The following is a 27,545-nucleotide window of genomic DNA, read 5'->3' on the forward strand; positions in this document are numbered from 1 at the left end:
TGGGGAAAACCCGTGTTAATCGGGTTCGGGTTCAGGTTTTTCCGATTGATAAAATCGGGGGCGGGGGCAGGGACGAGGATGTTAATACCCACCCCGCCCCCGCCCCCATACCCACCCCGCCCCCGCCCGCTTAATAATATAATTAAAAAATTATTTATATATATATAAACCAAAATTAAAAATATTTATATGTAAAAATTTATATTATTTTACTTTTCTTTTATTTTTTTAAAATTATTCATATTTATGTAAAAGAAAAAAATAAAAAAAAATAGGAGCGGGGGCGGGGGCGGGCGAGGAAACCCGAACCCTGCTAGGCGGGGATGAGGACCTAGATTTTATCCCCGGCGGGGTATCGGAGGGGGGGTGGGGGCGGTTTAAATTTGCGGGGGCAGGGCGGGGAACGTAAAACTCGCCCCCGCCCCGCCCCGTTGCCATGCCTACCCGATAGAGACAGGAATGAAACAAAAATTACATATCTAACAAGTACAGAGACAAAGATGGATTTGAATCGCAGGGACAGGAACGAGGACGAGTATCATTAAACTCGTACCCGAGTCCCAACCTACCCCATTGTCATATCTAGAAACCAAAATTATTATTTTTAGGGAAATATCTATTTTTAATCATATGCTTTTCATTTATAAGATTTGAATTAAGACTTTATTTAAAAAGATAAAATTTAGTTCCATTCGGACAAATAACTTATTGATAATTTAATATTATATATATATATATATATATATTATAATTATTAAATATAACTTTTAATGTGTTATTAGAGTAAATTACAGTATATCACATTTAATAAATATAGACTTTAATAACACACAAATATATAGCTAAAGATTGGTATTAGATGCTATATTTATTGAAAAAATAAATACGGAGTAATGATTATGATTAATAAATTAATATAGCATTTAACAGTTTTCTTTAATTTAATTGTATTCGACGCATAGTAAATATTGATAGATACTGTATAAATGTAGATAAAAATGAAGTGTTAAATATATTAAATGTAATATTAAATGATACTGCATTGTAATTATTAATTAAAAAAATGTGCATGTATTAATTTTTACTTTTTATCATTATAATAATAATAATAATAATAATAATAAATTTTTTATATAAAAAAATTGTTGTTTACTATATTAACCAATTGGAGTTGTGCCTTGCTAATAATTAAAAAATCTATATTAAAGGTGAAAATAAGTTAATTCTAATTAGAAAATAATAGTAAACATTAAAACAAATTATGTCTTGTATATAGTTTAATTTATCCAATGGCGGAGGTCGACTAAAAAATTTGGAGGGGTCAATTTTTTTTAAATACAATCTATTATATATGATTTTAAATATTTAATAATATTATTTAAATATCAATTATTTTCTTAATTAAATATTTTATGATATTAATTTTTTTTTGTATTTTATTGATGCACTCATCAGATATTTGTTTTACGACTTTCATATATAATTTTGTCTTTTTCTAAATAAAAAGGGAGAATTTATTTATAAATTATTTTTGTTAAAATTTAGAAGTCAAGTTAAGTTATATTTTTACAAAAAAAAATTAATTTTTTGAAAATCAGTAGAAAATATAAAAAAAAAATTAATCATTTTTTTGATAAGTTTAAGAAAATAATCATATTTTTATCAATATCACAGCATAATTTGACGAAAAAAAATTGTAAGCAAAACCACAAAATTTATATAAAAATAATAATTTGCAAGAAAAATTCACAATAATATAATATTGCGAGTTTAAATTATATTGTACAACAAGAAACTTTCCTATATATAATGAGAATATAAAAGTCACAAATAAATGAATTTAAAAAATGTAGGAAAATAGTATAAAATATCAATTAATTAATTAAATTATTCATGTATGAAAAGTATAATTAATATTTAAAATTTGTTATGAGTAATGATGTTATAAAAATCAAACACTTATTTACTATAAATAAATTAAAAAATTATAATAAAGAAAATTACTAGAGATTAATTTTAATTAAAGTATTATTCTATATTTATTTTGTGACATAAAGTTATTAATAAAATTTAAACTATATTTTTAAAAATATTACAAAAAAATTAAAGTATAAATAATTTTTAATTCATATGTAAAAAAATTAAAATAATAACTTAAAATTTTGGGGCCATGGCCTTCACCCCTTAAAATGCTCGGCCACTGGTTTTATCCTTATTTAATGTAAAGTGATTTCAGTAAACATGGTATAGATAACTAAAAAAAATCTATTATCATAGAACAAAATCATAGAAAGACAGTAGAAGAAAGATGTTAACATGGGAGCAAGTCCTTAAAAGAAATATAGTTCTGATAATTGACTTATCCTGTGTATGTTTTGTGCATCAACAGCAGCAATGCAAAGAAACGTAAGGTAACCATATGGAAGCGTGTAGTGCTCATAAAGGGCCCTCTTGGCATTGTTTCTGTGACAGAGATAGCGTTCTTCATTATGTTCATTGCACTCCTTGTTTGGACCTTTACAGCCTCTCTACACAACGCCTTTGCAAAAGTCACCCCACAATCAGCAGCAATTTATGGCGAGAAAGTGTAATAATGTTTATCATTATTTACTACTATTTCAGTAAATATGATAGATAACTATTATTTTAACAACCCTTTTATTTGATAAATTGTGCATTTTGATTGCTATATGTTGCTGGTGCAGATGGCAAGAGAAACTATGGAAAGCAGCACTAATATTGGGTGTAGTTGGAAACATATGTTTGGCATTTATGTTTTTTCCTGTGTCTCGTGGCTCATGCGTGCTGCCATTGCTTGGCCTGACCTCGGAGAATAGCATAAAGTACCATATTTGGCTTGGACACATGGCCATGATACTCTTCACTGCTCATGCCATTTGCTACATCATTTGTTGGGCACTCACTGATCATATTTCTGATGAGGTTAATTAAGATTAACATCCTATACTTACACACGTATGACGCTTTTATTTATTTATTATCTAAACTAAGCACTCACGCATTATTCATCTATTTAGATATTTATACGTGTGATGGTTAAATAATAAAATATTATTATCTTACTGATCACGTACATATTAAATTTTAGATAAATACTTATAGGTATATAATTTTATAGTCAGTATTTATTTATATTTTGAAAGGTGGTATATATTATACTATAAAATGAAATTAATTTATTATTAGTATTTAAGTTATATTCCTTTCACTTTTTTTTTCTCATAAGATCTAATTTAATTACTTAATTGACTAAGAATAATTAAGAAAATTGATGAATTTAGTTGATAAAATTAAACTTAATATCGAGGATTATTCCCTATCATACTTTCACCTTTTATACTTTATATACGTGTGTATACTTTTCTCATTACCTATTTTTACTTATAGTTTTTAAATTGTTCATTTTCAAATACGAATTAATTTATTTTAAAGATTAGTTTCACAACACCGTGTGCTTTTAACTTATTTAATTAATTGTATGGAATATCTGGTTAATTGTTTAATTATTGTACTTATTGTTGTTTTAGAATTCTAAGAGTCAAGGGATCTCTGAAAGTTAAGTTCTTGTTGAAATAGTTTTAGTCAGAATCAAGTTGGCCAAATTTTATAAAAAAAAATATATAAGATTTTTCTTAAGACGTGAATCTCATAAGTTCATACCTTTAAAAAAGTTGGAGAAAAGTTAGTGAGATAAGTTTTGGAATCAAAAATCTTTACTTCCTTTGATTCTTCAAGAACCTTAGACATCCTTTCCTTAGTTGAGTAACGATAATAAGTTGTCAAATTCAAAGCTTGGAGGCCAAGAATTCGAGGTTATGAATCGCATAGAGAAGTTTGAGTTCTTCTTCTTCTTCCTTCCTTCTTCTTGTTTTTGAATAATTCGAGATAAAGGAAGTTTGTGAATTGGTGTTTTTGGAATTGTAGTTGTTGAGTTTTGCTTAAATTTGTGCTTTGAATGGCTAAATTGATTGAGATTATGAGATGAAGGGATTTTGGTTATTTGTAGCTTATTTGAAGTTGTTTTTGGGTGAGAATTGATTATTCATGAAATGTAATGGTTGCATGTTGTATTTTGTTGAAAATAATTTGTACTTGTTGTACTATGTTGGAATTGGACTTGCATGTTGGTTGGATTGTGTTATTTGTAGGTTTTTAGCCAAATTAGGGATTCTGCTATCTGAGGAATTCTTCATTGCATCAAGCATGCCTATATGGCACTAAACATGGCTCAAGTCAAAGGGCTTTTTGTCCTGATCATGTTGGACAAGAGATTGGTAGCATCGGATGTAAGTCAATTAATGAAGAGCTCTCTGACTTAGTCATGTTGAATATGAAATGAGAGGCATCAGACATGATTATTTTTGGAGCTCTCTAACTTGATGGTGTCAGATGTATGTCGAGTGACGTCGAGCATGATCAAGTCAGTGACTTTTTGCCTAAACGATGTGTTGGGATACAAACAAGTCCCACATCGATAAAATAACATAAGAAATAACAACTTATATAATACAAACATACTTCAATTATCAAAAGGCCTTTTGGGTGATGACCAAAAGGCAAAACCGTGAGGGCTAAGGCCCAAAGCGGACAATATCTCATCATTGTGGAGTATGTTTGTGTAATAACCTTATAAAAATAATTCATAAAATATCCTCTCAGACAAATACCATAAAAATAACCCCCATCAATGGTATCAGAGCCGCATGTTAGATTCGGTGACAACCAATAACATATAACCCCTCATAACTCATAACATATAATGTGTCATATAAAGACAAATTCCGCTGCATAAAAGGTTAGGTCCCTTGTTTGAGAGGAGGATTGTTGGGATACAAACAAGTCCCACATCGATAAAATAACATAAGAAATAACAACTTATATAATACAAACATACTTCAATGATCGATAGGCCTTTTGGGTGATGACCAAAGGTAAAACCGTGAGGGCTAAGGCCCAAAGCGGACAATATCTCATCATTGTGGAGTATGTTTGTGTAATAACCTTATAAAAATAATTCATAAAATATCCTCTCAGACAAATATCATAAAAATAACTCCATCAGTGGTATCAGAGCCGCAGGTTGGATTCGGTGAAACCAATAACCCCCATAATAACTCATAACATATAATGTGCCATATAAAGACAGATTCTGCTGCATGAAAGGTTAGGTCCCTTGTTTGAGAGGAGGATTGTTGGGATACAAACAAGTCTCACATCGATAAAATAACACAACAAATAACAACTTATATAATACAAACATACTTCAATGATTGAGAGGTCTTTTGGGTGATGACCAAAAGCAAAATCGTGAGGGCTAAGGCCCAAAGCGAACAATATCTCATCATTGTGGAGTATGTTTGTGTAATAACCTTATAAAAATAATTCATAAAATATCCTCTCAGACAAATACCATAAAAATAACCCCATCACGATGTTGGGTGCAAGTTGTGTGCCATCAGGCGTGAATCAATCAAAAGCTCTTTACCTAAACGAGATTGGACTTGGATTTAGCGATGCCAAGCCCTATCAACTCAAAGACTCTTTGTCTCATCTATGCCGGATGTACGTGAATTGGTACCGGGCATGAACAAGCCAAAGACTCTCTTCCTCAATGATATTGGATGTTGGGAGAGCGACGTCAAGCACGATTTTGTTAGATGATAACTTGATGTTTAAGTTGTTAGTTGATTGAAAGTTGATGAGTTGCATAAACATGTGGTGATGATTTATGTCTAAGTTGAGGTACATAAAATCTAGAGGAGATTAAAGTTGATTTAAAAATTAAAATATCCTATTGTGTGGATATAAGTTGTGGTACTCTAAGAGTCTAAAGTTGAGAACCCTTTAATAAATAAGTTAGCTTCTGAATGTCTAATTTTTAAGTTGTCTTCTTTAGATTTTCTGTGGAAATAATAAGGGGGCCAAGTCAAGTCATACGGATTATAAAGCGACCAAAATTTTTTATCCATATGGGGGCAAGGTCAAGTCACACGTTTATAAGTTGACCAACTGAGTAAGGTATGAAGTCGAAAGATAAAATCCTTAATTGATTGCTAGAAAGGTGCGTAGTATTTAAAAGGTACTCGACAAGCTAATTCCATATAATGCTTGGATGTGCATGTTAAGGTCGTGGTAGGTTTACACCCAAATTGTTTTAACTTGATAATAGTACTAGATTTTTCTAGTATAAGTCATGAAACTTGAGAATCAGTTTAAGTTGTTTACTAAGTCCTTTAAGAGGCCTAATGTTGTATCTACCTGGTTTGGGTATGATAAGTCAGATATAGTGATTCAATAGAGTCAAACCACTTAAACTGTTCATTTTTGTTGTATGAAATCTTTATAAGTTGATATATGTGACACACATTAATTGTTTAATGCTACTTATGTTGTGTGTTGCTGCGTTATTATTATGTAGATGTTGAAAGTTGGAAAGTTGTTAATCTGTGTTGTGTTGTAAGTTGTATATGATGATTGGAAGTTGTAATTGTTGGTAATAAGTTGATGTTGTCCTATGAACTAGCTTGATTCTAATTAAGTTGTCAATATTGTATAAGTTGTAAATACATGTTGTTATGTTTATTCGTTCACAAGCTTATTTTTTCTTCTCCTTATGGTTGAAATCCAATGATCATACTTGGTATGAGAGTAGGACAAGATTAGGATAGATGGCTTGCTTGGTGGAGGGTCAATACTTGTATATTTTGATGTATATTGTATATATGTACATGAATTATATGTAACCCCTTTAATAGCTCTATGTGTTCAATCATATTTATAGGAATATTTTTTTTGTACCCTATACATATATTTGTTGTATGAATATCTAAATAATTATTGCATGAGAATCCTAGAGTAGTAGATTATTTTCTATTGTATAGTGATTGTACTATATTAAGTACAGTGATCTGTTTAGTGTTATATATTTCTTTAGATGAAAGGAAACTAAAAAAAGCAAAGAAAAAGGAAACTGTACTGACCGTACTGCAAAACCGAGCTCCGAGCTCGGTCTCGCAAACGCAAGATGACCTCGGGCACGCGCTAACGCGATGTCAGCTCGACTCTTAAATAAATCACAACTGATTCCAGAAGATCTCGCCCCAGACGAGATCCCCCACTTAATCATATCATATCATATCATATCTTATATTATCATAATATATCTCATCTCAGGCATAGAGCCCAAAACAATCCTAATTCATACTAAGGTACGTGCATTATTTATACGAGACTCATACTCATACAAACCCTAACTTTGGCATCGGAGTCTCTTTTGCAGGTACCTCCCCCATCTTGGAGCACTAGCGTATCAGCAAAGGAGGCTCACCGATCTTACTGGACGGATTACCTCTACGACCAGAATCCGGTAAGAACATTTGGCGCCCACCGTGGGGCCGATCACAACAGCTCTAATCAGCCACCTGTATGGTTTCCACGAGAAGCCACATTAGACGAGGAACAAACGACGAAAACCAACCATCCATCATGGATAGCGAAGCAGCACTGAGGAGACTGAGCAACCAGGTCAAACACCCACGGCGGCAGCATGACGCCGATCTACAAAACACACGTACCAGACGCAAAGCCAACCCGGCAGCAACGCAAGCCGCTGTGCACCCAGGAGCAGAATCCACTCCCCAGCGAGGAGAAATCAATACCATCGCAGGAGGTTTTGCGGGCGGAGGCGCCAGCAGCTCTGCCCGGAAGAAACACCTGCGTAGCATCAGCCACGCACGCCCTACCACCGCTACCACACATCAAGGATCACCGACAATCACCTTTACCAACGACGATTATAGCGGGATCTTCCCCAACCAGGACGACCCCATAGTTATAGCGGTGGGCTTAGCCAACTGGGAAGTTCACAAAACCCTGGTCGACCAAGGGAGCTCGGCCGACATCCTCTATTGGTCAACGTTCCTCAGGTTAGACGTCCCCCACTCTCTCATACAACCTCATACAGAACCCCTAGTCGGTTTTGCAGGAAAGAGCGTTCACACTCGAGGGTACATAGACTTACTAACAACTTTCGGGACACCCCCGGACTCAAGGCGGATCATGGTTCGATACCTCCTCGTGGATGCAGATGCCTCCTATAACATTATCATCGGCAGGCCAACCTTGAACCAGCTCGGAGCGGTGGTATCCACCCCACATCTCACCATGAAATTCCCAGGGCACGATGGGAAGATTATCTCCGTCAGAGCAAACTCAAAGGCGGCACAGCAATGCTATGCAGAGAGCCTGAAAGTTGCTCCACTCGACGAGCAGAGTAAGCACAACCTCACCCCCGTGGCTCACACCGGTCGCGAAGAAATCACCGACCTCGATCCAAGATCTGACACTCAAGACGAGCGTCCCAGTCCCGTCGACGAGCTCGATGACCTCCAGATCGGAAAACTCCCCAGATAAACCACAAAGATAAGCAAACGGTTAACCCGAGAGCTGCGACAGCAGCTTGAAGCGGAGATCCTGAGGAACACCGACCTCTTCGCCTGGTCTAGCGTTGACATGTCAGGCATAAGCGCCGATCTCATCTGCCACAAGCTAGCCATACACAAGGAGGCAAAACCAGTCACCCAGAGGAAAAGAAAGGTCGGCGGCGAAAGAAGGGAGGCCATCGCCGTTGAAACACAGAAATTACTCAATGCCAGTTTTATCCGTGAAGTCAGATATATCACCTGGCTGGCAAACGTAGTCCTAGTAAAGAAGAACTCGGGAAAGTGGCGCATGTGCGTCGACTATACCGATCTAAACAAAGCATGCCCCAAGGACTCGTACCCCCTACCGAGCATTGACAGGTTGGTCGACGGAACCTCCGGACATGCCCTCCTCAGCTTCCTTGACGCCTACTCTGGGTACAACCAGATAATGATGTACCCACCCGACGAAGTACACACGTCCTTCATCACCGACCACGCCAACTACTGCTACCGGGTGATGCCCTTCGGCCTCAAAAATGCAGGGGCGACCTACCAGCGGCTGATGGACAAGGTTTTCCATCAACAAATCGGGAGAAACATGGAAGTCTACGTCGACGACATGGTAGTCAAGACCACTTTGGCAGTAGACCATGCGACCGACTTCGCCGAAGTATTCGCCCAGGTCAGAAAGCATAACATGCGCCTCAACCCGGAGAAGTGCATCTTCGGCGTTCAGGGAGGTAAGTTCCTCGGCTTCATGATCACTAGCAGAGGAATCGAGGCCAATCCCGAGAAATGCAAAGCCATCATTCAGATGCAAAGCCCGCAAACGGTAAAAGAGGTCCAACGCTTGGCCGGACGATTAGTCTCATTGTCCCGTTTTATCCCCAAACTCGCGGAGAAAGCAGGACCAATCTTCATCCTGTTAAAAAAGCCGAAAGATTTCCTATGGACAGATCAGTGCGAAGAAGCTTTCCAAAGCTTCAAATCATTCCTCACTACTCCACCAATCCTACAGAGGCCAGATCACAACACCGACCTCCTCCTCTACCTAGCGGTAGCAGAGAACGCCATCAGTGCAGTTATCGTACAAGAGCATCAAAAAGTACAGACCCCTATCTACTTCATCAGCCGAGTCCTCCAGGACACGGAGAGAAGATATCAGATGATCGAAAAGCTGGCATTAGCACTCGTCACCGCAGCCCGGTGGCTCCGACCTTACTTCCAAAGCCATCAGGTGGTAGTCAAAACTGACTATCCCATCAAACAAATCTTGCAAAAGCCTGAACTCGCCGGACGCATGATCGCCTGGTCAGTAGAACTGTCCGAGTTCGGCATCCAATACGAAAGTCGCGGACCACTAAAGGCCCAATGCCTAGCCGACTTCGTAGCCGAGCTCACACCAATTACCGTCAAGGAACACCAGGCGTGGACGTTACATGTGGACGGATCCTCTAACTCCAAAGGAGGCGGTGCAGGCATCATTCTGGAGGGACCAAACCAAGTCGCCCTGGAGCAATCCCTAAAATTCGGGTTCAAGGTGACCAATAACCAGGCGGAGTACGAGGCACTCCTCGCGGGACTGAGGCTGGCCCGCGACCTCGGAGCTAGAAGAGTAAATTGCAACAGTGACTCAAAGCTCATGGTGGAGCAGCTCAGCGGGACGTACCAAGCAAAGGACACTATGTTGCAACGGTACTTCCACACTGCGTCCCACCAGATCTCGACCTTCGATGAATTCACCATAAAGCACGTGCCGCGAGAGCAAAACGCCCGGGCTGACCTCCTATCGAAGCTCGCCAACACCAAAAGACCCGGGCAGCACCGAACCATCATCCAGGAAACCCTACACTCCCCCAGCCTGGACGACAAAATCGTCAACCTCAGTAACAATGAAGACCTGGGCTGGATGGCAAGCATCTGGAGATACCTGAAAGAGGGGGTCTTGCCCGGGGATAAGAATGAAGCTCGGAGGGTAAGGATGAGATCGGCCAAGTTCGTCATCATTGGCGATGAGTTATTCAAGCGCGGCAGCTCCTCACCACTACTTAAATGTCTAACAGCATCTCAGGCAGCCTATGTCACTAGGGAAATCCACCAAGGGATATGCGGTATGCACTCTGGAGCGCGCTCTATGGCAGCCAAAGTACTCCGAGCTGGGTACTACTGGCCCACTTTGAAGTCAGATTGCCAGAGCCACATCCAAAAATGCAAAGAATGCCAACAGTTTGGCAACGCGCACCGCTAGCCACCCGAAAACCTCCACCACATGATGTCAGCATGGCTCTTCTCCCAATGGGGAATGGACATCCTTGGACCATTCCCACCTGCGAAGGGACAGCTAAAATTCCTCCTAGTAGCAATCGACTACTTCACCAAGTGGATCGAAGCCTGTCCACTCGCCAAAATCACCACCGAGAACGTGCGGAAATTCACTTGGAAAAACATCATTTGCCGCTTCGGAATCCCTCATGCCCTCGTTACCGACAACGGGCGACAGTTCATTGCACAAGAGTTCGAAGAATTCCTCAACGAACTCGGGATCAAACACCTTTCAACCTCGGTGGAACACCCCCAGACCAACGGCCAAGCTGAAGCTGCCAATAAAGTCATCCTCAGGGAGCTCAAAAAGCGACTAGGAAGCGCCAAGGGACAATGGCCCGAGGAACTCCCCAGTATCCTCTGGGCGTACCATTGCACCCCCCAGTCAACCACACAAGAGACACCTTATAGGCTGACCTATGGAACTGATGCAATGATCCCAATAGAAGTCGGCCAAATATCCCACAGACGTCAAACCTTCAATGGCGAACAGAATGCCCAAGAACTAGCGACTGACCTCGACCTGGTGGACGAGGTTAGAGATGAAGCCCAAATCCACGAAGAAGCCTGCAAGCTCCGAGCTTCTCGAAGGTACAACACCCGAGTAAAACCTCGCGCTTTCCGAGCAGGAGACTTAGTATGGCGGTTACTGGGCGAAGCAAGAAAGGACACGTCAGACGGGAAACTCGCACCCACTTGGGGCGGCCCCTTCCGAGTCACAGAAGACTTGAAAAATGGAGCATACAGACTAGAAGAACTCAACGGAAAACCCGTACCACGAACTTGGAACGCCACACATCTCAAGATCTATTTCAGTTGAACTCTGTACCAATGAGCCATGCACTCTTTTCCCGCCTTAGTCCTCGAACTGAGAGGGTTTTTAATGAGGCACACAAAAACTATCAATAAAATTACTCGTTTCGCACAATCGATTACCTCATCTATCGCTTTTGCATGAACGAAATCACACACCCTAAGGACCCACACTCACAACGTAAGGTCGAATACGAACCTTACATGCTTAGCCGAGGTCAAGTCTGAACCTCGCAAAATTCGTAAGGTCGAAAACGAACCTTACACCCTTATCCGAGGTCAAGTCTGAACCTCGCAAAATTCGTAAGGTCGAAAACGAACCTTACACCCTTATCCGAGGTCAAGTCTGAACCTCACAAAATTCGTAAGGTCGAAAACGAACCTTACCCCCTTATCCGAGGTCAAGACTGAACCTCGCTAAATCCATAAGGTCGAAAATGAACCTTACACCCTTATCCGAGGTCAAGACTGAACCTCGCCAAATCCGTAAGGTCGAAAACGAACCTTATACACCTTTCCGAGGTTAAGTCTAAACCTCGCTAAGCTCGAATACAAACCGTAACACGCTTATTCAAAATCGCAAAACGATCCTCATATGAGATCGTTCCACCCAAGGTCAAGAACAAAACGGGTACGAACTGCGACGCGTTCACTAGAATACAAGCCTCACCATGTTTACTAGAGGCCGAAAAGCCGACCTAAGCATGATCGTCCAAGACCAATTTCGAATTACGGCATTACTTAAAAACTGAGGTCAATTTCGAACCTCAAAACTAGGCGCAGGAAAAAGGCGCATATATACAAAACAAACATGTTCAAAACATGAATACAAGTATGAAAAAACAAACAAAAACTTTCCTACGCAGAGGCGTTGTCGCTAGAACTATCCTCGACAACGTCTTCCCCGACCAGCTTCCCAAAACGAACAACCTTTTCCACATGCATGCTGGAAAAGTCGAACCCCGGCGCGAGGAATCTAGCCTGGCGAGCAGCCTTGAGGAAACCCCTCTTGTGCTCCACCACAACGGAACGCTTAACCTCCTCAAGCCTCCTCTTCAGTGAAGCATTCTCAGCCTCCAGCGCTGAGAAAGCCTTCCGCTGAGCAGCTATCTCTTCTTCCTGGCTGCTAAGAATGACCTCGTCGCGAAGACGCTCTTCGGTCACCGACACCAGCTCGCTCTTCAAAAATGATACCTCATCCTCTAAAGAGCGAACTTGGCCCACATAACCTTCATTGGAGCACAAAGCAGCCTCCAATGACTCCTGAACCTTAGCAAGGTCCCCCCTCACCGCTTGAAACTTGGCACCTTGCAGCTTGGCTTCACCCTAAACCCTAAACCCTAAACCCTAAACCCTAAACCCTAAACCCTAAACCCTAAACCGTTCTGAACTCTTAGAACCTTGTTCTCTTCACTCAAGGATTGAACTCGGCTCTTCAGCATCACAACATCCCCTTGCTGCTTGGACCACTTATGCTTCCAATAATCCATAATGGTCGTGCCCCTTTGCAAGAAGATCTGAGCAGCATCAAAGCTCCCTACCGGCCCAGCTGACTCGATCAGTGCATGGTCAGCCGTACTCAGGGACCCTCTAGGAAAAAACTTCTCAGGAGTCGCCGCGGCACTCCACAAAGAGTCGATTTCCTCCGACGCACTCAGGTGCTCTAAGCGCGCAGACGCACCCTTCTACGCATAGCGATAGGCGACGTACGGACGCTTCGGGGGTCCCTTCGCCACCAGGACAGGCGTCGAAACCTCGAAACTAGGAACTTGGCCGCGAGCACCAATCGGCGCAGAAGCGGGTCCCTGGCCCCGCACCAGAAAGACCAACCCCGCTCGCCTACAAAAGGAAGAAAGAACAAGAGACATAAGCTCAACAAACAAAAAACACCCAGCACATCGAAGGATCACGAACACACACCACCTACCGAGGAAGCTCGGACAACCTGCACCGCGACCGGGGCCACCGCCTCGGAGGTCGGACCATCCTGACCAGCGGCTCGAGAGCCTACCTCGGGCGGACGACTCCCAGTCAAATCCATTGCCTCGGCGGCGGCAGTGTGGGAAGTAACCCCCTCTGTCCCGCAAGAAGCAGAGGCCCCCGACTCGTCCCTCTTTCTCTTTCGGTTGAGATTCAAGGAGGGAACTTCCTCCTCAGGGGGTTCAGAAGCCTCGAGCTCAGTAACCCTGTAGCGATGCTTCAGCTCACGCCACAAATTTTTCCCCAATATACCTGCAAGCAAAAGCGGAACACGTGTCAACGAAAACAAGTTGCACGAACCCTAACAAGTTACGAAAATAGGAGATACTCACTCTCCAAACCTCTCTCCCTGTGCAACGAATTCTCAAGCGACAGGATAAGCTTAACATCTAGAGGTCGGGGAAGTGCCTTGAGATTCTCAACGGCAGCTACCTCCGAAGCCGTCAACTGCGAAGGATCCACCCCGTTAAACCCAGACTGGTCAGGGCACCAGTAAAAAGGAAACTTCGGCAACCCACCAAAGTAGAACGCACCATCCTCAGACGGGTCAACACCGACAAGAGCGACCCAGAAAAACTCCTGCTTGTAATTCTTATAAGATTGGGAGTAAAGGGTAAACAAACCCCCATCTTTACCCTCATTCAAAGAAAGAACGCCATAAGGCGGAACACCCGACTTTAACTGGTAGAAGCTAAGAAAGACACGAAGAGACACCTCCATCCCTAACACGGCGCAGAAAACTTGAAACCCCCTCAGGAAACCCCAGCTGTTGGGATGCAACTGGCTGGGAGCAGCATTAATATAGTTCAAGAAGTCGCACTCGAACTGAGTGAAGGGAAGACGGACGCCTAGGTCCCTGAAAAAGCACTGATACACATAAAAGTGGGGAGAGTCGGTAGACTTCCCCATGAATACACAATCCCCGGCCGGACAGGGCTCCAGTCGAATCAGTTGGGAGATAGAGGAGTCGCAAACCCTATGTGTCCTCCAAACCGAGTTAACGTCCAAAAAAGATTTGAAAACACTCTCGAATTTTGCCATCTCGCGCTTCACCCAACCATAACCAGGAACGCCCAATTCCAAGTCCGCAGGTGGAGGCGAACCCACCCTCGAGGCGACGACCCTTCCGGTAGCCACCACCTTGCCGCGCGCCCTGCCCCTGGCAGGCGCAGAAGAACTGGCACCACGACCACCGGCCATCGATAAAAAGAAAGGATGAAGACGGGAAAGAAGGCGTGCGCAAGAAGCTGAAAGGATGGAAAGAAAAGTAAGGTGAAAAGAGAAGAGGCGCGAGAAAGAGAAAAGGGTTTCCCAAAAATTCAAACAGCCACGACACGTGCCAGTCGGGGGACACACCTGACTACGCATTAAATGAAACCATCATTGTATAACTGTCATTTCCTTCAACACGCCACACGCACGTTTCCAGGAAATGGATAGTCGCGACACATGGCACCTCCGCAAGCCACGTTCGCGGGAGGTGCTTTTTCCCCTGACGAACTCGGTTCCAACTCCTCGACCAAAGGTCTTTGGGGCTCGGGGGGCTAGTGTACTGACCGTACTGCAAAACCGAGCTCCAAGCTCGGTCTCGCAAACGCGAAGATGACCTCGGGCACGCGCTAACGCGATATCAGCTCGGCTCTTAAATGAATCATAACTGATTCCAGAAGATCTCGCCCCGGACGACACATTTAATGAGACCATCATTGCATAACCATCAACGTACCACCTGCACGCTTCACAGGAAGTAAACAGTTGCGACACGCGACACCCCCACGAACCACGTTCGCAAAAAACTGCTTCTCACGAACTCGTTTTCAACTCCTCGACCAAACGTCTTTGGAGCTCGGGGGACTAGTGTACTGACCGTACTGCAAAACCGAGCTCCGAGCTCGGTCTCGCAAACGCAAGATGACATCGGGCACGCGCTAACGCGATGTTAGCTCGGCTCTTAAATAAATCACAACTGATTCCAGAAGATCTCGCCCCAGACGAGATCCCCCACTTAATCATATCATATCATATCATATCTTATATTATCATAATATATCTCATCTTAGGCCCAGAGCCCAAAACAACCCTAATTATACTAAGGTACGTGCATTATTTATACGAGACTCATACTCATACAAACCCTAACTTTGGCATCGGAGTCTCTTTTGCAGGTACCTCCCCCATCTTGGAGCACTAGCGTATCAGCAAAGGAGGCTCACCGATCTTACTGGACGGATTACCTCTACGACCAGAATCCGGTAAGAACAGAAACCAAGTAAATTTTTGAAATTTTGTGAAGAGGAAAACTGTGATATATATATTTTTTAGCTTATATGCTTATTACCTTATTTCATTTCTGACCTGCTTAAGATTGCAAACTTGTGCATCACCCTAAAGGGGAGAAAAATTGTGAAGTCTGCATGTTTGATGCATGAAATTTTTTGTGCTACATGAATCATATTTATATGGTTTTATGCATCTATATAAGAAAGTATTACATTAATAGTTTACAATATATATATATATACACAAATTTATTTGACAATAATTAATCCAAGAATTGTCGCAATAGAGCATTTTAGAGACCAAAGCAACAAATTGTCACTATTATTCTTAAACAAGTCATTTGAACGCAATTTTATATCAGTTTATTTATAGTATTACATATATTAAGCTCATGAGGTTATGCCACTGTTTCATTGCAGATTCTGAAATGGCAAAAAACTGGTGTATCGAATATGGCCGGAGAGATATCTTTGCTTTTCGGTTTTCTCCTATGGATTGCAACCATTCCCCCAATTAGACGAAAATTCTTTGAGCTCTTCTATTACACTCATCACTTCTACATCCTTTTCATAATCTTTTTCATCTTTCATGTTGGCATTTCCTATACCTGCATTATGCTCCCTGGTTTCTACCTCTTCTTGGTTGATCGTTGCTTAAGGTTTTTGCAATCAAGACGCCAAGTTCGTTTGGTTTCTGCACGGGTTTTGCCATGTGAAGCTGTAGAACTCAACTTCTCCAAGAGTCATGGTAATTAATATGGCTATCTTGAGAAATTATTACATTGTCCTAAACCACCACATATTCATGTTTTTTAATTTACAAAACATAGCTAATAACATTCAATTAAATGTCATGTGAAAATTAGTTGAGACCATGGTAATCCTGAACCATGTAATAATTTCTTATTATCCTATCTCAATATCTTAAAGCTACCTCTAGTTCTTAGGAGATGACTTTTTTTTTTTTATTGAGACTTTTTAAGAGCTAATGTGTATGTTTTTGGCAGGATTAACTTACAACCCCACAAGTGTGATGTTCATAAATGTACCAAACATATCCAAGCTGCAGTGGCATCCATTTACTGTTACTTCTAATAGTAATTTGGAGCGAGACAAGCTAAGTGTTGTTATTAAAAGTGGAGGAACTTGGACCAAAAAGCTCTATCAACTACTTTCAACTCCTTCCTCAATAGATCGCCTTGTTGTATCTGTTGAAGGTCCTTATGGACCCATTTCAACTGATTATATACGGTTTGTATCTTAGAAGCAAAACACAACATGAAACCTTATGCTTTATTACACATAGTAATAACTTTTTTTTTCCTCTTTACCAGGCATGACACTCTTGTGATGGTGAGTGGAGGAAGTGGCATCACACCTTTTATATCCATCACTCGGGAGCTAATACATCTGAAGACTGCTCTCAAATGGAAAATCCCAAAAGTTGTCCTAATTTGTGCCTTCAAGAATTCTTCATCTTTATCAATGTTAGATTTGATCTTTCCAATATCTGGCACCCCATCTGACATTTCTGATATGAAATTACAAATTGAGGCTTATCTCACAAGAGACAAAGAGCTTAAAGCAGATGGCCCAATTCACCCTAAAACCATATGGTTAAAGCCAAATTCATCCGATGCACCAATACATGCTACATTAGGTCCAAACAGTTGGCTCTGGCTTGCTGCTATAATCTCATCCTCTTTCATCATTTTCATTATCTTAATAGGGATCATTACTTGTTACTACATTTTTCCGATTGATCATAACTCTAATAAAATATTCTCTTTCACTTTGAATGCATTTCTTAACATGCTAGTAATATGTGTGTCCATAGCAAGTGTTGCTAGTGCAGCTTTTCTTTGGAACAAGAAATATAATGCTAAAGAAGTAAAGCAGATTCAAAACATGGAAGGCTCAACACCAACAGTGTCACCAAACTCCATGGTATACAATGCAGAGAAAGAATTGGAAAGCCTTCCATACCAATCCCTTATTCATGCTACCAATGTGCATTATGGTGAAAGACCTGACCTAAGAAGTAAGTCACCTCCAATCTCTTTAATTATGGCTTAAGGACCTATCAACGGATAGAAATAACTCAATTCTTTTTTCCTTTTACAGGAATGCTATTTGAACACAGAGAGTTAAGTGTGGGAGTTCTTGCTTCTGGACCCAAAATAATGAGACAGGAGGTTATTTGCTCATCTGGGTTAGCTGAAAATCTACATTTTGAATCCATTAGCTTTAGCTGGTGATTTTACTCATACTATTCTAAAGGGTGCAAAATGACAACGATCAATCTCTAGATGGGAGCTAGTAGTCTCAAGTTCAATCAGTCTTGATTGGACTTACTAGTTTTGTTGGTTGTATTAAATGAGTGAAAATTGGTGTGTCAACAATAGTTATCATATAAATAATAAAAAAGAAATGAATTGACTTTAATATCTTGATTCTCATTAGTATGGATCATCTCAACAAAATATGCAAAAGTTGAGTTCAAACTACAAGCACAGGGAGAAGTTTATATACAAGTAACAAGATATATGAATAATTACATGAAAACTTGCTAGATAATTCACACCATCTTATTAGCAAGTGGAGCTTTTCACTAGAAGAAAAAGGATACTATTTTCAAGTACCAACTACAATATTAGGACAAATCCTCGAAATTATTTTCATAAATATCTTCAACATCTTGCTTACATACCAAACGACACCCACACCTCACTATTTCCAATGAATGACAACAATAACTTTTCAATACAAATTCAATCTCACTGTTGTCACCACCTTCATAAATTATTTCTTGGTATTTTTCTCGGTATTTTTCAATGGACAAATAGAGAATATAGAGGTGAGGGTAACATGGCTCCATGGGAGGCAAATCCGTGGAGCTGATAAACAACTTACCATTAGGTCCAAACAAGTAGCAATCAACTTCATGATGGCACGCCTCAGGTGGGACAGTATAACTTATTAACAGGAAACACAAAGCAAATCCCACCCATTCGTTTATATGGCAATTGTGAGGGATTGGTATATTTGCAAATGAAACATATTTTTGAGGGACAAACCATGATGGAATTTCACTCCCTGTAATAATCATGTCAAATCTTTTTTTGGGAAGACGGAGTCCCTGTATGTTGAACACACATGACATAATGTAATGTTGAATAAGTCACATGAAATCAAGAATGGATGATTATGTCATACACAAAATAGTTTTAGAAAGTGGGGAAAACCAGGGTACAAACCTCCATAAAGACTCTAATTTCTCTCGGTAAATTCCATTTTGTAGGCGATGCAAAAAGACTACATGGCTTGGATGGATTGAATTTGGAAGTTTCCAGTGAAGAGCAATTGCTTGCCTCCAACCCTCGCATGCTTGATGGAAGCTCTGGCAACCTTTGAAGCTTTTCACAGCAGTTTAGGATAAGAAATTCAAGCTTTGAGAGTTTGGAAATGCAACTTGGTAGGCTAACAAAATTGTTGCCAGTAAGATTTAGAATGAGCAATGAAGATAAGTGACAAAAATCATCTGGGATTGAGTCTTCAGATAGATTGCAGTAACTTAAATTTATTCTACGCAAAGACGGTAGATTCAGTATAGATTTTATTGAAGGTGGTATTCTAAATCCAGTAGGAGTTTGCTGATTCCCAAACAGCCACTTAAAGGGGAGAAAAAGTCCATTTACTGAGTTAGCTACTGGCCCTTTGCACCCAGCAAATGAGATATTCTTGAGACTTTCCAGATAAAAGACAAATGAAGGTAGCTCTTTAATAGCAGTTTCACCTGCATAAAGTTCCTCCAAACACTTGATTTCCTTTAAAACCTCTGGCAAGCTACTAAGTTTTGAGCAGCCAAAAACATTCAAAACTATGAGGGACTTTAATTTATGAATGGTATCTGGAAGGCAAACAAGATTCTTGCATTTCCCCAAATCCAAATGATTAAGGCCAACTAGACATCCCAACGATGAGGGTAGTTTTGTTATAGCAGTCCCCTCTAAAGAAAGCATTGACAAATGTTCCATGCTTTCCCCAAACTCTGGAAGATATTTAAATCCAGAGCAACCAGAAAGATTTAAATCTTTCAAGGAACTCATCTCCATTTTACTTGGAAAAGTTTTGAGCCTTTTGCAATCTTTTAAATTCACCATAACAAGTTTCTTATGGTTTACAAGGGACGGATGAACTTCAGTTAAACTTGTGCAACCTTCAAGAACCAATGATTCAAGATTTGGAACCCCAACAATGTCCGGGGATTGCTTTAGGTTTTTGGAAAAGCTCAAAATGATGGACTTCAGCATTTCCAGAAACTGTTCAAAATTAATGGTGGAAATAAAAACTATATTAGCTTTCTGAACTATTATGGTGATAAGAAAAACAATCTGGAAAGAACTCTTGATAAATTGTCTTTACCTTTGTCTCATGCCAAAGTTGTTCTATTCTACTATGAGGCAATTTGAGGTCAACAAGTTCATCTAGTTGATTATTAAGTGGTAAGGTTTTCAAAGGACATCCCTTCCAATGAAGAACTTTTAGTGCACTAGGAAGGCAGTTGAGGCCAAGGGGAAGTTGCATATCACATAACTTGAGTAACCTTAGCTGGCTTATCTTGGAGAAGGCTCCAGTGCTCCAGCGTGCTTCATAATCAGACGATTGAACTAAATTCAGAACTATGCCTTGAATTTCATCAGTTCCCTAGAAAATCAGAATGACAAATAAGTTATGGTGATGTCTATGATGGAGAAGTTGGACAAGTGGTCCATGGATGGTGCATTTAAAATCACCATAGATATAATATTAAAAATAATGAATGGTTGAGATTGTGATTTAGTGAGAAGATATATTGTACACCTTCACACACTGGATAAAATTTCTGAATATTTTACTGATTTTTTTTTTTTTAAATTACCTTAAAAAAAAAAAAACACGTATTACGATGACTGACGCAGCAGCTGTCACTTCCAGAACGGGTCGTTCTGAAACCAGAACGGCCCGTTCTAGATGAAAAAATAACACAGGAATAATGCACCAGAACGGGCCGTTCTAGAAGAAAAAAAACACGTGATAAACTACACCAGAACGGGCCGTTCTGAAATCTGAACGACCCATTCCAGATTTAAAAATAACATATGATTACTTAAACCAGAACGGGCCGTTCTGAATTCGGAACGGCCCGTTCTGGCTACATATTTGTTTTTTTTTTTTTCATTCTACTAAATCACATTTAAAATTTAAGTATAGTTTTTCAATTGAGCGAGATATGAAGGCCCTTCCTCAATGACATCAAACATCTTATGAATAAAGGTCAAAACTAGGCCTAATAAACTTAAAACCCAAAAAGTCTTATACTAAGGCCCATAATACAAGACCAAACAATATAAACTCCTATACTACCAAATATATGAGAAAGGTGGTCATCTATGTAAAGTCCAAGTAAAGAGAACCTTATGCCCATCAAACCCATTAGGCTCACTAAGCTCAAAAGCAATCAAAAGTCTAAAGGCCCATGAAGCCCAAAGCTAGGCCCAACAAGCTTAAAACCCAAAAAGTTTTATACTTAGGTCCATAATACAAGACCAAACAATATAAACTCCTATACTAAAGACCAAGTAAAGAGAACCTTAGGCCCACCAAACTCATTGGGTTCACTAAGCTCAGAAGCAGTCAAAAGCTCAAAGGCCCATGAAGCCCAAAACTAGGTCCAATAAGGTTAAAACCCAAAAAGTCATATACAAAGGCCCATAATACAAGACCAAACAATATAAACTCCTATATTACCAAATATATGAGAAAGGTGGTCATCTATGTAAAGCCCAAGTAAAGAGAACCTTAGGCCCATTAAACCCATTGGGCTCATTAAGCTCAAAAGCAATCAAAAGTCCAAAGGCCCATGAAGCCCAAAACTAGGCCCAATAAGCTTAAAATCCAAAAAGTCTTATACTAAGGCCCATAATACAAGACCAAACAATATAAACTCCTATACTACCAAATATATGAGAAAGGTGGTCATCTATGTAAAGTCCAAGTAAAGAGAACCTTATGCCCATCAAACCCATTAGGCTCACTAAGCTCAAAAGCAATCAAAAGTCTAAAGGCCCATGAAGCCCAAAGCTAGGCCCAACAAGCTTAAAACCCAAAAAGTCTTATACTTAGGTCCATAATACAAGACCAAACAATATAAACTCCTATACTAAAGACCAAGTAAAGAGAACCTTAGGCCCACCAAACTCATTGGGCTCACTAAGCTCATAAGCAATCAAAAGCTCAAAGGCCCATGAAGCCCAAAACTAGGTCCAATAAGCTTAAAACCCAAAAAGTCATATACTAAGGCCCATAATACAAGACCAAGCAATATAAACTCCTATACTACCAAATATGTGAGAAAGGTGGTCATCTATGTAAAATCCAAGTAAAGAGAACTTTAGGCCCGTCAAACCCATTGGGCTCACTAAGCTCAAAAGCAATTAAAAGTCCAAAGGCCCATGAAGCCCAAAACTAGGCCCAATAAGCTTAAAACCCAAAAAGTCTTATACTAAGGCCCATAATACAAGACCAAACAATATAAACTCCTATACTACCAAATATATGAGAAAGGTGGTCATCTATGTAAAGCCCAAGTAAAGAGAACCTTAGGCCCATCAAACCCATTGGGCTCATTAAGCTCAAAAGCAATCAAAAGTCCAAAGGCCCATGAAGCCCAAAACTAGGCCCAATAAGCTTAAAATCCAAAAAGTCTTATACTAAGGCCCATAATACAGGACCAAACAATATAAACTCCTATACTACCAAATATATGAGAAAGGTGGTCATCTATGTAAAGCCCAAGTAAAGAGAACCTTTGGCCCACCAAACCCATTGGGCTCACTAACCTAGTTTTGTACTTCATGGACCTTTGGGCTTTTGTTTTGGTCTTGTATTATGGGCCTTAGTATAAGACTTTTTGGGTTTTAAGCTTATTGGGCCTAGTTTTGGGCTTCATGGGCCTTTGGACTTTTGATTACTTCTGAGCTTAGTGAGCCTAATGGATTTGGTGGGCCTAAGGTTCTCTTTACTTGGGCTTTATATAGATGACCACCTTTCTCATATATTTGGTAGTATAAGAATTTATATTGTTTGGTCTTGTATTATGGGTCTTAGTATAAGACTTTTTGGATTTTAAGCTTTTTGGGCCTAGTTTTGGGCTTTATGGGCCTTTGGGCTTTTGTTTACTTTTGAGCTTAGTGAGCCCAATGAGTTTGGTGGGCCTAAGGTTTTCTTTACTTGGGTTTTACATGGATGACCACCTTTCTCATATATTTGGTAGTATAGGAGTTTATAATGTTTGGTCTTGTATTATGGGCCTTAGTATAAGACTTTTTGGGTTTTAAGCTTATTGGGCCTAGTTTTGGGCTTCATGGGCCTTTGAGCTTTTGACTGCTTCTGAGCTTAGTGAGCCCAATGAGTTTGGTGGGCCTAAGGTTCTCTTTACTTGGTCTTTACATGGATGACCACCTTTCTCATATATTTGGTAGTATAGGAGTTTATAATGTTTGGTCTTGTATTATGGGCCTTAGTATAAGACTTTTTGGGTTTTAAGCTTATTGGGCTTAGTTTTGGGCTTTGTGGGCCTTTGGGCTTTTGTTTACTTCTGAGCTTAGTGAGCCCAATGAGTTTGGTGGGCCTAAGGTTCTCTTTACTTGGTCTTTACATGGATGACCACCTTTCTCATATATTTGGTAGTATAGGAGTTTATAATGTTTGGTCTTGTATTATGGGCCTTAGTATAAGACTTTTTGGGTTTTAAGCTTATTGGGCCTAGTTTTGGGCTTTGTGGGCCTTTGGGCTTTTGTTTACTTCTGAGCTTAGTGAGCCCAATGGGTTTGGTGGGCCTAAGGTTCTCTTTACTTGGACATTACATGGATGACCGCCTTTCTCATATATTTGGTAGTATAGGAGTTTATAATGTTTGGTCTTGTATTATAAGCCTTAGTGGATGACCACTTTTCTTATATATTTGGTAGTACAAGAGTTTATATTGTTTGGTCTTGTATTATGGACCTTAGTATAAGATTTTTTGGGTTTAGGGCTTAGGGTGTAGATGTAATTTAGTAGAATGGAAAAAAAAATATATTATTTTGCTTTAAAAAATTCGTGTGACAAATTTGCAGTTAGAACGGGCCGTTCCGTTTTCAGAACGGCCCGTTCTGATTTAATTATTGATGTGTGATTTTTGAATTCGGAACGGGCCGTTCTGATGTTGGAACGGGCCGTTCCGTTCCATTCGTCATGTGTTTTTTGTCATCTGGAACGGCCCGTTCTGGTCCATTATTTATGTGTTATTTATTCATTTGGAACGGGCCGTTCTGAACCGTTCTGATTTCAGAACGGCCCGTTCCGAGTGTTAGTAGCAGCTGCGTCTGTTGGCACGTGTTTTTTTTTTGGGTAATTTAAAAAAAAAAAAATCAGTAAAAAAATCGAAAATTTAGATCCAGTGTGGTAAGGTGTATTATGGTCTACTAGTTTAGATGCATCTAAGGGTGAAAATTGATGATGCACCCATCGACCACTTGTGAAAGTGGTCCTTTAGAGAATTCACCATAAAGTTATTTTGTAGAATGAGATGAAACGCACACCTAAATATATATATATATATATATATATATATATATATATATATATATATATATATATATTGCATGCATCATTAAAGTATAGAATAGTGGAAGAGAAATTGGCACCTACCTTGTTTTTTGTCAATACATAATCAATGTCTTTTTGAGACCACAATCTACTACGTTTGCCAGGATCATTTGGAGATTCTTGAAATACAATATTCCTACCCATTTCTTGTAGCAAATCATGCATCCCGAACTTATTCTTCATCTTATCCAGAGTTACCAAAGATCTTTCAATCAAAATGTCAATTCCAATTTTGGGATGATCTCCACTATTTTCTAAGATATTTATCACTTCATCTAGGTCCATCCCTTTGAAAAAACAGGCAATATCAAGAAACATTTTTTTCTCCGTAGGTTGTAAACTGTCATAGCTTATTTTCAGTGTATCTTGGATTTTGGATTGCGGAAAACTTCTTATTTGTTCTAAAGCACTATGCCAAACCTCAACGGTTCTTCCATGAAGATGGGAACCCAATACTTCAAGAGCTAATGGAAGGCCTCTTGCATATGCAACCACTTCTTTGCACAAATTCAAATACTCTTCTTTAGGTTGATCTTGTTTAAATGCTTTCAAACAAAAGAGCCGAAGGGCTTCATTTTGGGCTAAGCCTTTTGCCTTACAAGTTACATGCACTCCATGTGTCGTTAGCAAGTGCTTATCTCGGGTTGTGATCATTACTCTGCTTCCTGGACCAAACCATTCTTGCTTTCCAGCTAAATTCTCCAATTGGCTTAATTCACTTACATCATCAAGAACAAGAAGAACCTTTTTGTTTCTTAAAGAGTTAGCTATTATTTTTTTCCCATCATATAAATTGTAAAAATCATTGCTTCTTACATTAAGATAAGAAAGAAATTCCTTTTGAATATGAACTAAGCCATTTGTCTTAGACTCCTCCCTAACGTTTTCAAGAAAGCAACTAACCTTGAATTCCTCTTTGATTGCTTCGTATACTAATCTAGCAATGGTTGACTTACCTATTCCCCCCATGCCCCATATTCCTATGAAGCGAACATCATTTAGACCTGTGCCCATGAGTGAAATCACTTCCTCCATCCGTGAATCAATCCCAACAAGGTTATCAGTGCAACATGGCAATCTAGGAATTAATTTTTGTTGTAAGTGTCCAACTATTGTTTCTATCAGTGCTGCCTCATGCCTATATAAAGAGAAGGACCAAAATAAGACTTGTAATTTACTCCAACAAGAACTATAAACATATATAACAAATAGATAGAGAAAACTAGTTATCATTTTATGTTTTGCAAATCCAAGGTAAAACGATAAACAAACCTTTCCAACTAGGTCTCATGTTCAAATTTCAATGTACCACACGGACAAACAAAATAAAAATGACTAAAATACACTTTTTGATCCCTCATCTGAGTTTTGGCTTTTAATTTGGTTCCATAAGTTTAATTTTTTTATTTTGATCACTTAAAATGTCTCTAGTAGAACATATTGATCCTTATAATAGTTCTTTGCTCTAACGATGCTAATTTTGATCAACGTGGCAAATGTTCATCTAACGTGGAATCAATGGATCACGTGTCACCAAATTGATCAAGTTATGGCGCCTGTGGCCACCACACACAGCCTGGTAGGCTCCATTCTGTTATTATTATTATTATTCTCATTTTTGTCTTTGCTAATCCTTTTCTGATTCCTTTTTTTTCTGTTTTGTTTTGTTTTTCTTTCTATAGGCTATTGGTTAGTGTGTGTTCAGGATACTATTTTCTTATGGATCATAATTTGGTCGTTCATCCATCGTGTTTTATATATAATGATAACGATGATAACATATCATTCGAGCTAAAAAAAAATTATATATATAACAAAGTGAATGATGATGAGACCTCTTACTGATTCTTGGAGTCCCAGCCAGAGTAACCTGCAACTTCTCTCAAGGCATCTCTCCATTTTCCCACCTTCTTTCTGTCTTCTCTGAATTTCTCTTCATGTTCTCTGAAAGCCTCGGCAAAGCTCCCTCTCTGGTGCCTCACATCAGAGGGGTCTACACCATAGAAGACTGGAAAAACTTCTTTCTTACACTCTACAATCTTTTGGAGCTCATCCAAACACCATGTTGAGGAAGCATAGTTTGGTGAGAGAATGATGAGTGCAAACATGGACTCTTCAATTGCTTTCATGAGTTCCACTGATATCACTTTTCCCCTCTCGAGATCATGATCATCCTTGAATGTTTCGATCCCCCTTCTCTCTAGTGAAGCAAAAAGATGGTCTGTGAAACCCTTTCGTGTGTCATCACCCCTAAAACTCAAGAAAACATGGTTCGACCATCCTGAAGAAGAGGATTCTTCATTGGCAGATCCCATTGAATTACCCCTGCAATAATGCTGGTTCAGCTAACAATGCAATGCAAGCTCTTTTTCTTTTTTGTTTTTTTCATTTTTGTGTGTGAAGTAGATATAAAGAAATGATAGGGTTGACCAGTTGACCACTCAATTGTGAACATATTCTACTTAGGCTTTTTTTATTTTTATTAAAATAAAAGTTCATCAATGTTTGGTTGGATATCTCAATCATGTTACCTTTTTCTTATTACAAACTCCCTTTACCTCGTTCTCCATGTTTTATTTCTTTATACAAAACCCATGTACTCATTGTAAAAAAAAATAAAAAAAATAAATAAATAATAAATAAATAAAAAAACACATTACGGTGTTTCTCTTTTACGAGATATAAAGAAATAACTAAATATAATGTTAATTATTTAATATTCATTTAATAAAAGTGAATTTGATTTTGTTTCCTGTTGCATCCGTTTTCTGCAAGGAAATATCCACGAAAAGGCAGATTCGCAGAGACACTTGTCAAAAGGGTAAACACATAACTAAAGGGAGTGAGAGAAATCATGAAATGAATATGTTCGATTCCTAGCAGACTAAGAAAATAAAACTTGATGATGACTAATCAGTGATTGGAATATATTACAGAGTAACTTGATGTTCATATTCCATCTTTTCTTTCAATTTTCATTCCATAATTTATTCCTTTCTTTTATTATTATTAATAG

The 27,545-nt window shown here is 39.3% G+C and overlaps 4 protein-coding genes across 5 annotated transcripts; 3 read left to right on the top strand and 1 right to left on the bottom strand.

The window, feature by feature from the left end:
* The first annotated feature begins 500 nt into the window (after positions 1–500).
* Positions 501–3,581, top strand: LOC145955956 (ferric reduction oxidase 2-like). The gene is made up of 4 exons (XM_083071505.1): positions 501–535; positions 2,390–2,587; positions 2,706–2,943; positions 3,549–3,581. The coding sequence occupies exons 1-4, from the start codon at positions 501–503 to the stop codon at positions 3,579–3,581; spliced, it is 504 nt and encodes a 167-aa protein (XP_082927631.1).
* Positions 3,582–11,199: 7,618 nt separating this feature from the next.
* LOC145955957 (uncharacterized) lies at positions 11,200–11,586 on the top strand. Its single transcript, XM_083071507.1, has one exon. It carries the CDS (start codon positions 11,200–11,202, stop codon positions 11,584–11,586), a length of 387 nt encoding a protein of 128 aa, XP_082927633.1.
* Positions 11,587–14,991: 3,405 nt separating this feature from the next.
* Positions 14,992–17,601, top strand: LOC109802667 (putative ferric reduction oxidase 1). Its single transcript, XM_083071508.1, has 6 exons — positions 14,992–15,039; positions 15,725–15,811; positions 16,259–16,586; positions 16,846–17,089; positions 17,173–17,454; positions 17,568–17,601. The coding sequence occupies exons 1-6, from the start codon at positions 14,992–14,994 to the stop codon at positions 17,599–17,601; spliced, it is 1,023 nt and encodes a 340-aa protein (XP_082927634.1).
* A 672-nt stretch (positions 17,602–18,273) lies between these two features.
* Positions 18,274–26,991, bottom strand: LOC109797844 (TMV resistance protein N). Of its 2 annotated transcripts, none has more exons than XM_020357997.3 (5): positions 26,372–26,991; positions 24,572–25,667; positions 20,264–20,545; positions 19,096–20,160; positions 18,274–18,977 (listed from the first exon to the last, which is right to left on the bottom strand). In XM_020357997.3, exons 1-5 carry the CDS (start codon positions 26,842–26,844, stop codon positions 18,492–18,494), a joined length of 3,402 nt encoding a protein of 1,133 aa, XP_020213586.2. In that variant the 5' UTR covers positions 26,845–26,991; the 3' UTR covers positions 18,274–18,491. The 2 variants fall into 2 exon arrangements, with proteins under 2 accessions (XP_020213586.2, XP_082926316.1); XM_083070190.1 differs by having other exon boundaries at positions 26,365–26,504.
* Between the last annotated feature and the right edge of the window lie 554 nt (positions 26,992–27,545).

Source organism: Cajanus cajan, chromosome 3, assembly GCF_000230855.2.
Source record: "Cajanus cajan strain Asha chromosome 3, NIPB_CcT2T_4, whole genome shotgun sequence".
Taxonomy (NCBI): Eukaryota; Viridiplantae; Streptophyta; class Magnoliopsida; order Fabales; family Fabaceae; genus Cajanus; species Cajanus cajan.

Excerpts from the sequence above, each read along its gene's own strand:
- LOC145955956 (XM_083071505.1), top strand. The coding sequence starts at position 501 with ATGGATTTGAATCGCAGGGACAGGAACGAGGACGA. Across the intron at positions 2,588-2,705 it reads GCAATTTATGGCGAGAAAGT|ATGGCAAGAGAAACTATGGA; the intron begins GTAATAATGTTT and ends TTGCTGGTGCAG. Across the intron at positions 2,944-3,548 it reads CTGATCATATTTCTGATGAG|AATTCTAAGAGTCAAGGGAT; the intron begins GTTAATTAAGAT and ends TTGTTGTTTTAG.
- LOC145955957 (XM_083071507.1), top strand. The coding sequence starts at position 11,200 with ATGATCCCAATAGAAGTCGGCCAAATATCCCACAGACGTCAAACCTTC.
- LOC109802667 (XM_083071508.1), top strand. The coding sequence starts at position 14,992 with ATGGATAGTCGCGACACATGGCACCTCCGCAAGCCACGTTCGCGGGAG. Across the intron at positions 15,812-16,258 it reads ACCTCTACGACCAGAATCCG|ATTCTGAAATGGCAAAAAAC; the intron begins GTAAGAACAGAA and ends GTTTCATTGCAG. Across the intron at positions 16,587-16,845 it reads CAACTTCTCCAAGAGTCATG|GATTAACTTACAACCCCACA; the intron begins GTAATTAATATG and ends TGTTTTTGGCAG.
- LOC109797844 (XM_020357997.3), bottom strand. The coding sequence starts at position 26,844 with ATGGGATCTGCCAATGAAGAATCCTCTTCTTCAGGATGGTCGAACCAT. Across the intron at positions 25,668-26,371 it reads GGCTGGGACTCCAAGAATCA|GCATGAGGCAGCACTGATAG; the intron begins GTAAGAGGTCTC and ends CTCTTTATATAG. Across the intron at positions 18,978-19,095 it reads AAATTAGAGTCTTTATGGAG|GGACTCCGTCTTCCCAAAAA; the intron begins GTTTGTACCCTG and ends TTCAACATACAG.